The following is a 13,647-nucleotide window of genomic DNA, read 5'->3' as shown; positions in this document are numbered from 1 at the left end:
TCACTGAGCTCTTCAGTAAGGCCATTCTACTACCAATGTTTGTTTATGGAGATTGCATGGCTGTGTGCTCAATTTAATACACCTGTCAGCAACGGATGTGGCTGAAATAGCCAAATCCACTAATTTGAAGGGGTGTCCACATACACTATATATACAAAAGTATGTATGCGGCTGCAGACAGTCTACTCAGCAAGATGATGAATAACCTACAGGAGGGGTGATTTCTCTCCTTAGGACGATCAATTTTGTCACTTCGTCAAGGCTGTGGATTAGGGCTGATAGCCAGTGTCCTCTGGTCTGTCTCTGGATGCTTGTACTCTACTCAGTACTGTAGGCCTGTAGTGGATGAACAGAGCAGGCATAGAGCAGACCAAGCCAGGCACCTGCAGACACTAGGACTACTACAGGATGTGACTGGCTGTCAACTTACCAACGCTACAATACAAAGCTTTCTTTGCAGAAACATTCAACGTGATCCATTTCACTATTCTGAAAAATCCAATTAACTTTATGAGTTTAAATATTTTGGACTGAACTCCCGCAGAAAATGATTTATTGTGCTCAGAGCAACACGTTTCTCTCTTTGTAAATGCTTTCCATTTCCAGAGAAGGCCAACTGACAAATAATTACATGTAGTCAAATGAATTATGGCTGCCTAAAAAGCATTAGCTGGGACTGCAATAAATATGAATAAATCCTTGTCACTCACCAGGCTGCATTGTCCTCACAACACAGTCAATTAACATTGAGACTGTCGACCAAAGGCAGTGTCCTGGGCTGCTTTCAGAGGTAGCTTTCATCTCTCAACATAAGCATTCTGTACCAACACTACGGTGATTGTATTGCCTATTCTCCCAGCCAGAGACACAGCAGGCCACATAATTCAATGCTCCACAGGATTGGTGGTAAACCATCTATAATGTTGTTGTGCTTTCCAGGAATTAGCCATTTCCCCAAAAATGAATGTCGTTGCCCCAGTTAGACGGTTTAAGGGAAAGTAGTCATGACCAATTATCGATTTTGTCCAGTATTACCCTAAAATACAGTACCTCCATCTAGCCAGGATTGTGAAAAATTCACAGACTTGTGGTATTTGTAGTTCTTGTATTTCCTAATTGTAGTTATGTTTGTATTCTTCTAAATCTTTGACTAGGGCTACATGTAAAGTCCTCCAATCAGCTGTAAAGTATTCTCCCACAGAACAAACCTGAACATTTTCCTGATAGGCCTAATTGGACTTGGACTGTGTGTATGTGCGTGCTTGTGTGTATGATGGGCAACATGTGATGGCTGGGACACATGAGCTCCTGGCACGGGATGAACTGCAAGGATTTAAAACTCTCTGAATTAGGGCCTGATGTGTTTGTGCTCCAAGCCATTTATGTTGATTTGTTTATTCTAAGATGTTGGGGCCTGTTAACCATTTACAAACCCAAGAGCCTCGTAAAATTAGTGAGGGCATTTGCCTACTAGTCTTGACATGCACTGTACAGAGTCACCCAAAGAACTTGCAACTATCGCCTCTCCATGCCTCCGTCACAATGCAATGTGTGCATACAAACAATGAGAAACCAAGGTGGTGGAAGACTGATGGAAGACATAAATGCTGTTTAGAAAGGACCAAGGTCATCACAACAAATGTACCATGTCTATGTATCACCGGTTGGTTGGTGGTGAAAGGACAGAGGATGATGAATCTCGTATCTAGGCCAGGTTTCAGGCCACGACTTCCTCCTCCTACAGTAATTAGCTGCTTACACACGAGACTGCAGTGTAAACATGTGCATGCTCCCATGTGTGGCACCACTCTCCCCTGTCACAGGGCATCAACATTAGGAGCTTGCCATCAGGGTACGCCTGGGATTCCACAACCGGCATCATCTTTAAAACACTACATCTGGCAAGATCGACCAGTTCAGGACATCATCGCCACATATGCCGCCATAACTCAGTGCAATCGTCTCAAGTGATAGAGTAAGCGTGAGTAAAGAACAAATCAGAGAAATAAAGCAATTAAACAAGAGTTTTTTGTCAAGCAACTAAAATAAGCCTTCAAATGGACTTAATTAACATATGGCTGAATACTTATGCTGCTGTCAAACAGCCACTGGTTTTGCCTTATGGATTGATCTGGACACCATCAAATGTTTGCGAGCCCTTCACTTGGTCAATATGTCTTCTGAATAGTAAAAAAGCGTAACGAAAAGCCTGAGAGTTCACATGGCAACAAGCAAATTGAAAGGGTGGAAATTTGATTTCAAATATGGCAGTCGACTGTGGTATTTTGGACGCAGTAATTGCAGAATAATTGCAATAATTTGGACGCAACAATTGCAGAAAAAAGTATTTTTGACGCAGTGTACTGCAGTTATACTTCACTGTGACTGCAATCTTTTTTCGTAAGCATAAATTCTAAAGGAGGGTAAAACAAATGTGTCTGAAATGAGGGGAACTTTGCTGCTTCTGAGGCACTCCAGTTCTGGAGCTGTGCGACCTTGCTCTGAGGTCAGGCGGGCCCCTGTCACTGACAGTACACAGTGCCAAATCATTCCAAGCTCTGATTGGAAGAAAAAAAAAGGTCTCTCTTTCCAGGTCGTTTCCAGGGTTGCGTTCATTAGGGCACACGTTTTAAAACGTTTTGGAAACAAAAACAAAGACGATAATTTTTCATTGGACTTCAGATTGTACATCCCCATTTCGTGGAAGAGGCAACACCTCCAACACAGAAACTATGTGGTAACACAGCAGTTGCGAATAAAAGTCAACCACATGAAAGTACAGCGAGACAAAGTAATAATCTGCATCCAACACTTGTCAGGCAGAAAATAATGAGGGCAATAACAAACTACACTGCAAATCTTTATTGCAGACTCCATAAGCTCAAATAAGCCTATCCTCCAAGTGTGCGGCCAAATCAATAATATTGCTAAATCTGCCACGGTGCACATATACACAATAATGGCAGGTGTTGTTTTAGCAGATATCTACTACAGAGGGAAAAGTGCACAAAATGTATTCTATCAATATGTCCCTGTTATGCTGGTTCCTTTTCAGTCAGTCAACTTCGGTACTAGCCCCGCCTTCCACAAGTGATATGCGTGAGGCTCAGATTCATTCCTTCAATTATTCTGCTCTTCACCTCGGTGTGAACAGGAACGATTCATGCTACTAAGTTAAATGTCTAAAGCGAACAAAACAACGAAAGCTAACAAGCCGGGTTTGGGTTTGAGACATGCCCCAATGAATTAAACGATCCGTTTGTTGTCTTGAATATCTCGGCGCATGCTCAGGCCGCCCTCGCTCAAATTGGTTTGTGTGCGAGACTAGGGGACGGCGGGGCAGGTTCTCTTTTTCTGTTGGACTGATGCAATCGGGGGAGAAGGGCCTTGGTGAGGGAGGTGAGCAAGAACACTCTAAATAACTCAGGAGCCAGACATGTAGCCTAAGAAGGAATGAAAATGAATTATTTATGCTAAATTATTATTAGCCTAGTATTTCAAGGCTATTATTTCAAGATTCTCTGGTCTGATGAACACTTTGGCCTGAACTCCAAGTGTCACTTCTGGAGGAAACCTGGCACCATCCCTACGGTGAAGCATTGTGGTGGCAGAATCATGCGGTGGGGATGTTTTTTAGCAGCAGGGACTGGGCGACTAGTCAGGATTGAGGCAAAAATGAACGGAGCAAAGTACAGAGAGATCCTTGATAAAAACCTGCTCCAGAGCACTCAGGACCTCAGACTGGGGCGAAGGTTCACCTTCCAATAAGACAACGACCCTAAGCACATAGCCAACACAACGCAGGAGTGGCTTCGGGACAAGTCTCTGAATGTCCTTGAGTGGGCCAGCCAGAGCCTGGACTTGAACCCGATTGAACATCTCTGGAGAGACCTGAAAATAGCTGTGCAGCACGCTCCCCATCCAACCTGACATAGCTTGAGAGGCTCTACAGAGAAGAATGGGAGAAACTCCCCAAATACAGGAGGGCCAAGCTTGTAGCGTCATACCCAAGAAGACGTGAGGCTGTAATCGCTGCCAAAGGGTGCTTCAACAAAGTACTGAGTAAGGGGTCTGAATACTTAGGTACATTTTATATTTCCGTTTTTTATATTTAAATAGCAAACATTTCTAAAAATCCTGTTTTTGCTTTGTCATTATGGGGTATTATATGCAGATTGATGTAAGGCTGTAATCTAACAAAATGTGGAAAAAGTCAAGGGGTCTGAATACTTTCCGAAGGCACTGTATATGCAATTTATAGACTATTATAATTGAATACAACAAAATGTTGTTTAAATGCTGAGCGCTTAATGTTCATGCCAGCCTACTGTGTCGCACTTGCAAATTATTCACATTGTATTTATTTGTAGATATAGCCTTTACATAAATAAATAATAATAGCCTAAATAATTAATTCCTTCTTCGGCTACATGTCTGACTCCTGACCTATTTGTATGCTGTTTAATAGGTAGCCTATTAGATTGCCTATTTGAAATGATGAGCACTTCTTACTGTCACCTTTTCATGTTGTTTATTAAAACTACTTTTAATTTCAAATCAAAATCAATACATTGAAACCAAATGGTATGTCCAGATAGTCACAAAAACACATGGGTGTTGGTTAAATTGTGATTTTAACAAATTTGGAGCAGCATTTTTTTCTTCTTCTTGTGAGCGAGAAGCTGTTTTTAGTGGAATGGTTGTTAAGGACACGAAGCGTCGGAGCAGTGCACAAGCGCTAGAGTGGTGAGCGATGAGCGGGATTGTCGATCGCTCAACTCCACTCACATGCTCTGCGGATTTACAATCAGAGAATTATAAAAAGCAGGAGAATATTTGATTAATTTGGGTTCTGATAGTAATTCCCCTGTTTCAGATTCAATAGTTGCTATATCAGCTAATTGGTCATTACTGCTTAGCTTGTTGGGAAGTAAACAACTGGGACGATTACCATAGTTGAGTCCAACTCAATGGATGGCAAATTCGGCTCTCTGTCTTATCAATAAATTAAATTCGGTCTTGACTTTGGAAAGAGTAATAATTACTTGGTCTGAATTGTTGTTGTTGTTAATATTTCCAATTCTGATATCTTCCATAATTGTGATTTATTCAACCCAGACGCAAATGCAGTTGCATTATTTTTTATAAAACAGTTGGTGGCATCCAAGAGAATCCAGGAGTCATTGATTGAAATGATATGGATCATTATGAATTAATTGAGTTCAATTTAAAATTGATGACAGAATGTAGGACTTTGTAGTAATGAAACGTTGAAACGCCATCATGTGGTTCTTTTAGGAGATTCTGACATTTGTAATTGGCAGTAGTAGGCGTGATAATTGGACAAGCTCATTCAGTGGGGCAAAAAAGTATTTAGTTAGCCACCAATTGTGCAAGTTCTCCCACTTAAAAAGATGAGAGGCCTGTAATTTTCATCATAGGTACACTTCAACTATGACAGATAAAATGAGAAAAAAAATAAGTATTTGGTAAATAAACAAAAGTTTCTCAATACTTTGTTATATACCCTTTGTTGGCAATGACAGAGGTCAAACATTTTCTGGTTTTCACTCAAAATCTCACAATACATGGCCCCATTCATTCTTTCCTTTACACGGATCAGTCGTCCTGGTCCCTTTGCAGAAAAACAGCCCCAAAGCATGATGTTTCCACCCCCATGCTTCACAGTAGGTATGGTGTTCTTTGGATGCAACTCAGCATTCTTTGTCCTCCAAACACGACGAGTTGAGTTTTTACCAGAAAGTTATATTTTGGTTTCATCTGACAATATGACATTCTCTCAATCTTCTTCTGGATCATCCAAATGCTCTCTAGCAAACTTCAGACGGGCCTGGACATGTACTGGCTTAAGCAGGGGGACACATCTGGCACTGCAGGATTTGAGTCCCTGGCGGCGTAGTCTGTTACTGATGGTAGGCTTTGCTACTTTATTCCCAGCTCTCTGCAGGTCATTCACTAGGTCACCCCGTGTGGTTCTGGGATTTTTGCTCACCGTTCCTTGTGATAATTTTGACCCCACGTGGTGAGATCTTGCGTGGAGCCCCAGATCGAGGGAGATTATCAGTGGTCTTGTATGTCTTCCATTTCCTAATAATTGCTCCCACAGTTGATTCCTTCAAACCAAGCTGTGTACCTATTGCATATTCAGTCTTCCCAGCCTGGTGCAGGTCTACAATTTTGTTTCTGGTGTCCTTTGACAGTGTCCTTTGACAGCTCTTTGGTCTTGGCCATAGTGGAGTTTGGAGTGTGACTGTTTGAGGTGTGGACAGGTGTCTTTTATACTGATAACAAGTTCAAACAGGTGCCATTAATACAGGTAACGAGTGGAGGACAGAGGAGCCTCTTAAAGAAGAAGTTACAGGTCTGTGAGAGCCAGAAATCTTGCTTGTTTGTAAATACTTATTTTCCACCATAATTTGCAAATAAATGCATTAAAAATCCTACAATGTGATTTTCTGGATTTTTTTTCTCATTTTGTCTGTCATAGTTGAAGTGTACCTATGATGAAAATTACAGGCCTCTCATCTTTTTAAGTGGGAGAACTTGCACAATTGGTGGCTGACTAAATACTTTTTTGCCCCACTGTATGTCTAGTTTCTATTTTCCTGATTTTAGAAAATAGGAGTGTAGATAGATTTTATATTATTTTAGAAAATGTTTTACGCCTGTTTAAGTAGAAAGTGTACTTGTTTGCTTCTGGATTATGTGTTTGGTTACATATGGATTGTAGTTGGTCTTATTATATTTGTACCCCATGTCCAAAATGGCATTCATGTCTGTCCCAACAACCAAGTGGAATTCAGCTAATTCCAACAATATGCTGTTCAGAGAATCAAAAAACTTTGGATCATATGAATTTGGACTGTGCACATTAATAAAAACAATTCTCTTTCCATTATGGATACATTTTAGAAAAGTGATTCTGCCTTCTTGGTCTTCGCCTTTACCCAAGATGGTGATTTTTAGTTTCATTATGATTACACCGTTTGTTTGAGGCTGATGAAAAAGCAGCCATATTGTAGAAATGGTTCTGCACTCTATGTGCGTCTTTATGAAGCAGGTGTGTTTCTTGTTATATCAATATGGTTTCTTGCTAGGATATCAAGACAGCTGGAACAGTTGATAGGACAATTTAGGCCTTCCAAATTCCAAAAGAGAATTGCTAGCATTGGAAGCTTATATTGATGATATGATTGTGATCATTAGTGTTATTAGCCAATGGATGTGTAACAAAAAGCAGGACCCACAGGGAAACTCACCCATTGGTTCTTCCCCACCCAGAAAACCTCCCTGTAAACCATTCCCCCGCCCCCTCCACTCCCCCACTATCATTACAGGGCTGTAGCATAACAGAGAGTGGCAGCCTTACACATGGAGTCTCTTAGGAGCATCTTTTTTCGTCTTTAGGTATAACATTTTTTTACAAAGTAAAACAAAATAGGTAACAATTTTCAGACCTTTACAGTATCGTTAGCAAACTTCATAAGTTACGGTGGGTAATGAAGAAAAGTAAATAACAGATATGCAAGCCTAAACCGTCAAATAGGATACAGTGGCTGTAGGAGCAATAGTTCTTAATCCATTGTCATCTATTATTAGCAATATGGTTTATATGACAAACATATATTTGCCCTCCATTTTTATTAAGCATTTAAGTGCTACATACTATGTAAAAAGAGGATATGGGTGCAAGAAATGCAGTCTAAACAATAATTCATCATGGCCTGTAGGCCAAGTGCTCCCTGGGAGATAAATTCAATAGCCTGCCCGAAATGAATGGGACACCAATAATATATTTATTTAAAAAAATTTGAGGGACTCATTAGCAGTAGCAAAAAAAAATTCAGGGGAATAATTTCCAACTTATACTCGGTGGTCAGTTTATTAGGTACACCATCCCGTTCACAAAAATGGCTCGCTCCTAAAGACAATGAGTCACATGGCTGTGGCTTGCTATATAAAGCAGGCAGACAGCCATTCAGTCACTGTTCGATTGAACGTTTGAGGCAAAGCATTTGACCTAAGCGACTTTGAGCGTGGTATGATCGTCAGTGCAAGGCATGCCTGTTCCAGTATCTCAGAAACTGATGTCCTCCTGGGCTTTTCACGCACAACAGTCAGCAGCAATCCTGTGGGCGGAAACAGTTTATTGACAAGAGAAGGTCGAGAAAAAAATGGCAAGAATTGTGCAACCTAACAGGCGGGCCACAAACAGGCAAATAACGGCACAGTACAACAGTAGTGTGCAGAACGGCCACTTGGAACGCATAATTCATAGGTCCTTGTCACGGATGGGCTATTGCAGCCACACCGGGTTCCACTCCTATCAGCTAAAAACAAGAATCAGCTACAGTGTGCACGCGATCACCAACACCGGACAATTGAGGAGTCTGACAAATTAATCCGACGAATCCCGGTTCCTGTTGCGTCATGCTGATGGCAGAGTCAGGATTTGGCGTAAGCAGCATGAATCCACTGGCCCATCCTGCCTTGGGTCAACGGTACAGGCTGGTGGCAGTGGTGTAATGATGTGGCAAATGTTTTTCCGGACCAGGTTAGGTCCCTTGATAGCAATTGAGCAATGATTGAATGCTACACCTTGAAGAATCCATACCCCTAAGAATTCAGGCTGTTCTGGAGACAAAGGGGGGTACGACCCAGTACTCGGTGTACCCAATAAACTGGCCACATAGTGTATATAGCCTTATTTTGCCCATGTAAGGATTAAATGCCCCAAAAGCCCCAGAGGGAAGCAGCCCCAGTCCGTGTGGCACATCAATAGATTGTCCATTGTTCATTAATTGGCAGTGTCACTGTGTTAATATTCTCCTGTTAAGCCAGTCATGATCGGGTTCCATCTGACTCATCCCCTTGTGTGTTGGGTTTGATGTGATTCTTGAAGTCTTGAGCTTCCTTGGCAGTGGAGAATGTGTGTGTTGTGTTCTGGAAGGTCAAGATGAGTTTTGCCGGGTGGATGAAGCCCCATCTCAGATTTAGCTTGTGTAGCTGGGATCTTACCTCGTTGTAGGTCACCCCCTCTGTTTTAGTGTAGGCACTCAGGATGCTGATCCTATTCTATGCATAGATCAGAGCCCCCGATTCCACTGCATGGCAAACAATTCACTGTTTGACTTCAACTGTGGAATTGTATAAATCATACAACAAGAGACATTCTGGAGAGGACCCGTGCCGTGCTCAATGTTAATTAGCAGCATGGGACCCAGCTTCTCCTTCCCGAACAGTTCATAGAAAAGATTGCTCATGAAAGAAGTGGGATTGCCCGCTTCCATGACAATTTCATGTCCTATAACCCACACATTGAATTTACGGGATAATTTAAGTGATTCTGTTTTCTCTTTTAGGAGAACGATTGCCCCTTCTAGCTTAAGCTAGAAGTCATGGAGTCACACTTCTGTCACATTTTACATTTTCTGAATTATTATTGTAGAACATAAGACTGTAAAAACACAATGATATCAGCTCCATGTGATTTTAATTTCGGGAATCTGTTCAAGTATTCCCACGCATACTACGTGATCATATACAAATGTATGCAAGGTTTGAAACGATTATGTTTTAATCAAATATTATATCCATTTGGGCTTCTTGCGGTCTATTTGCAGTCTTCTAATTATTTGTAATTATGTTCCGCCCCCCGACCATTCCCTCACGAATAAATCAGCCCGCGGCTGAATGAAGTTGATGACCCCTGCTCTAGGTGGCTTGGTGTTTCCGATGTGGGATGCAGAGATGTATTGGGTCGTTGGTCGGGTCGATTGTCTCACCGGCTCCTGTGCCCTCTGTCGCCGGTTACGGGAGGCTACTCAAAGAGAGAGGGTGACCAGGTTCTGTGGGTATCCCCCCGCCTCCTGTCTGCCTTGGTTAGGCACCTCCTGCCTCTCTTCCCAAAAGCATCCGGGTCCCACTTCGGTGATCCGGTCCTATGTAGACTATCGAGACCAGGCTAACTAAACAAACACTGCATAGTGTGCTAGCTACTACAATATATTCTGACTTCCTAATGTTGGACTTGCTTGGGTAGTGGTCTTGTTTAGTATATGTAGCTAGCTTTAATTTTCTTGTTTATTCAAAAAACGTCCTGTGCTGTGGTCAAAGAGGCTAGACTAGAAGCTTCATCATGGCTAACGTCAGCTAGCATGCATAACTTCAGGTGAATGAAGCTTACCAGATTTCACCCAGCATTATGCCAATCACATTCCTATTTCCAATTTCTGGAGTTGGAGTGGGGCTTGTGGGTACTTCTGATGAGGAAACAGCCTCCGAGCACTTGGCTTGGGTAACCCCCGGAGCAAGGGGCCTTAGAAGGGGTATGAGCGACCGGTGAGTCCCTCCACAAAAACAGTGCCACCACGTTTGTTAACGGCCAAACGGTGTGCTATGTCAACCATTGCTGGAGCCCCTCGAGTCCATAAGGGGCTGGGCTTCATCCAGGGTCTCATGGAAGCACAACTTAGTTTGGAAGCGCGTTCAATGGTGTTCAAGGATTGAGAGTAATAAGTTGGGTGAGTCGCTCTCTGTCCACAAGAGGGCACTACTCCTGCATAGGTGGCTCATTATTAGGATTCATTGCTAATTCCTGCCTGCAGCTCACTAGTCCCTATGAGGTGCTTAGTTTGTACTTCCGGCGCCGACAGAGATGGCCGCCTCGCTTCGCGTTCCTAGGAAACTATGCAGTTTTTTGTTTTTTTACGTGTTATTTCTTACATTAGTACCCCAGGTCCTCTTAGGTTTCATTACATACAGTCGAGAAGAACTACTGAATATAAGATCAGCATCAACTCACCATCAGTACGACCAAGAATATGTTTTTCGCGACGCGGATCCTGTGTTCTGCCTTACAAACAGGACAACGGAGTGGATCCTATGCAGCGACCCAAAAAAACGACTCCGAAAGAGAGGGAAACGAGGCGGTCTTCTGGTCAGACTCCGGAGACGGGCACAGCGCGCACCACTCCCTAGCATTCTTCTTGCCAATGTCCAGTCTCTTGACAACAAGGTTGATGAAATCCGAGCAAGGGTAGCATTCCAGAGGGACATCAGAGACTGTAACGTCCTTTGCTTCACTGAAACATGGCTCACTGGAGAGACGCTATCCGAAGCGGTGCAGCCAACGGGTTTCTCCACACATCGCGCAGACAGAAACAAACATCTTTCTGGTAAGAAGAGGGGCGGGGCCGTATGCCTCATGGCCAACGTGACATGGTGTGATGAAAGAAACATACAGGAACTCAAATCCTTCTGTTCACCTGATTTAGAATTCCTCACAATCAAATGTAGACCGCATTATCTACCAAGAGAATTCTCTTCGATTATAATCACAGCCGTATATATCCCCCCCAAGCAGACACATCGATGGCTCTGAACAAACTTTATTTAACTCTCTGCAAACTGGAAACAATTTATCCGGAGGCTGCATTCATTGTAGCTGGGGATTTTAACAAGGCTAATCTGAAAACAAGACTCCCCAAATTTTATCAGCATATCGATTGCGCAACCAGGGGAGGAAAGACCTTGGACCATTGTTACTCTAACTTCCGCGACGCATATAAGGCCCTGCCCCGCCCCCCTTTCGGAAAAGCTGACCACGACTCCATTTTGTTGATCCCTGCCTACAGACAGAAACTAAAACAAGAGGCTCCCACGCTGAGGTCTGTCCAACGCTGGTCCGACCAAGCTGACTCCACACTCCAAGACTGCTTCCATCACGTGGACTGGGAGATGTTTCGTATTGCGTCAGACAACAACATTGACGAATACGCTGATTCGGTGTGCGAGTTCATTAGAACGTGCGTTGAAGATGTTGTTCCCATAGCAACGATTAAAACATTCCCTAACCAGAAACCGTGGATTGATGGCAGCATTCATGTGAAACTGAAAGCGCGAACCACTGCTTTTAATCAGGGCAAGGTGTCTGGTAACATGACCGAATACAAACAGTGCAGCTATTCCCTCCGCAAGGCTATCAAACAAGCTAAGCGCCAGTACAGAGACAAAGTAGAATCTCAATTCAACGGCTCAGACACAAGAGGCATGTGGCAGGGTCTACAGTCAATCACGGACTACAGGAAGAAATCCAGCCCAGTCACGGACCAGGATGTCTTGCTCCCAGGCAGACTAAATAACTTTTTTGCCCGCTTTGAGGACAATACAGTGCCACTGACACGGCCTGCAACGAAAACATGCGGTCTCTCCTTCACTGCAGCCGAGGTGAGTAAGACATTTAAACGTGTTAACCCTCGCAAGGCTGCAGGCCCAGACGGCATCCCCAGCCGCGCCCTCAGAGCATGCGCAGACCAGCTGGCCGGTGTGTTTACGGACATATTCAATCAATCCCTATACCAGTCTGCTGTTCCCACATGCTTCAAGAGGGCCACCATTGTTCCTGTTCCCAAGAAAGCTAAGGTAACTGAGCTAAATGACTACCGCCCCGTAGCACTCACATCCGTCATCATGAAGTGCTTTGAGAGACTAGTCAAGGACCATATCACCTCCACCCTACCTGACACCCTAGACCCACTCCAATTTGCTTACCGCCCAAATAGGTCCACAGACGATGCAATCTCAACCACACTGCACACTGCCCTAACCCATCTGGACAAGAGGAATACCTATGTGAGAATGCTGTTCATCGACTACAGCTCGGCATTCAACACCATAGTACCCTCCAAGCTCGTCATCAAGCTCGAGACCCTGGGTCTCGACCCCGCCCTGTGCAACTGGGTACTGGACTTCCTGACGGGCCGCCCCCAGGTGGTGAGGGTAGGCAACAACATCTCCTCCCCGCTGATCCTCAACACTGGGGCCCCACAAGGGTGCGTTCTGAGCCCTCTCCTGTACTCCCTGTTCACCCACGACTGCGTGGCCACGCACGCCTCCAACTCAATCATCAAGTTTGCGGACGACACAACAGTGGTACGCTTGATTACCAACAACGATGAGACGGCCTACAGGGAGGAGGTGAGGGCCCTCGGAGTGTGGTGTCAGGAAAATAACCTCACACTCAACGTCAACAAAACTAAGGAGATGATTGTGGACTTCAGGAAACAGCAGAGGGAACACCCCCCTATCCACATCGATGGAACAGTAGTGGAGAGGGTAGCAAGTTTTAAGTTCCTCGGCATACACATCACAGACAAACTGAATTGGTCCACTCACACAGACAGCATCGTGAAGAAGGCGCAGCAGCGCCTCTTCAACCTCAGGAGGCTGAAGAAATTCGGCTTGTCACCAAAAGCACTCACAAACTTCTACAGATGCACAATCGAGAGCATCCTGGCGGGCTGTATCACCGCCTGGTATGGCAACTGCACCGCCCTCAACCGTAAGGCTCTCCAGAGGGTAGTGAGGTCTGCACAACGCATCACCGGGGGCAAACTACCTACCCTCCAGGACACCTACACCACCCGATGTCACAGGAAGGCCATAAAGATCATCAAGGACATCAACCACCCGAGCCACTGCCTGTTCACCCCGCTATCATCCAGAAGGCGAGATCAGTACAGGTGCATCAAAGCTGGGACCGAGAGACTGAAAAACAGCTTCTATCTCAAGGCCATCAGACTGTTAAACAGCCACCACTAACATTGAGTGGCTGCTGCCAACACA

At 44.1% G+C, this 13,647-nt stretch overlaps 1 protein-coding gene across 3 annotated transcripts in view; it reads right to left on the bottom strand.

The window, feature by feature from the left end:
• The window catches only part of ccser1 (coiled-coil serine-rich protein 1), a 109,994-nt gene that overhangs the window by 75,939 nt on the left and 20,408 nt on the right, over window positions 1-13,647 (bottom strand). The window contains exon 6 of one of the 3 annotated variants that reach the window (XM_090190166.1): window positions 7,877-8,150. The exons of the other annotated variants lie outside the window; for them this stretch is intronic. Within the exon in view, the coding sequence (XP_090046292.1) occupies window positions 8,126-8,150 (25 nt within the window). The 3' untranslated portion in view covers window positions 7,877-8,125. Of the gene's footprint in view, window positions 1-7,876; window positions 8,151-13,647 lie in introns of those variants that run through there. 3 annotated transcript variants of the gene reach the window in all.

Source organism: Oncorhynchus mykiss, chromosome 11 (assembly GCF_057628025.1).
Source record: "Oncorhynchus mykiss isolate SJ-2025 chromosome 11, ASM5762802v1, whole genome shotgun sequence".
Lineage (NCBI taxonomy): Eukaryota > Metazoa > Chordata > Actinopteri > Salmoniformes > Salmonidae > Oncorhynchus > Oncorhynchus mykiss.
The sequence above is the reverse complement of the archived record's forward strand: the minus strand, read 5'-3'. Positions and strand labels throughout refer to the sequence as shown.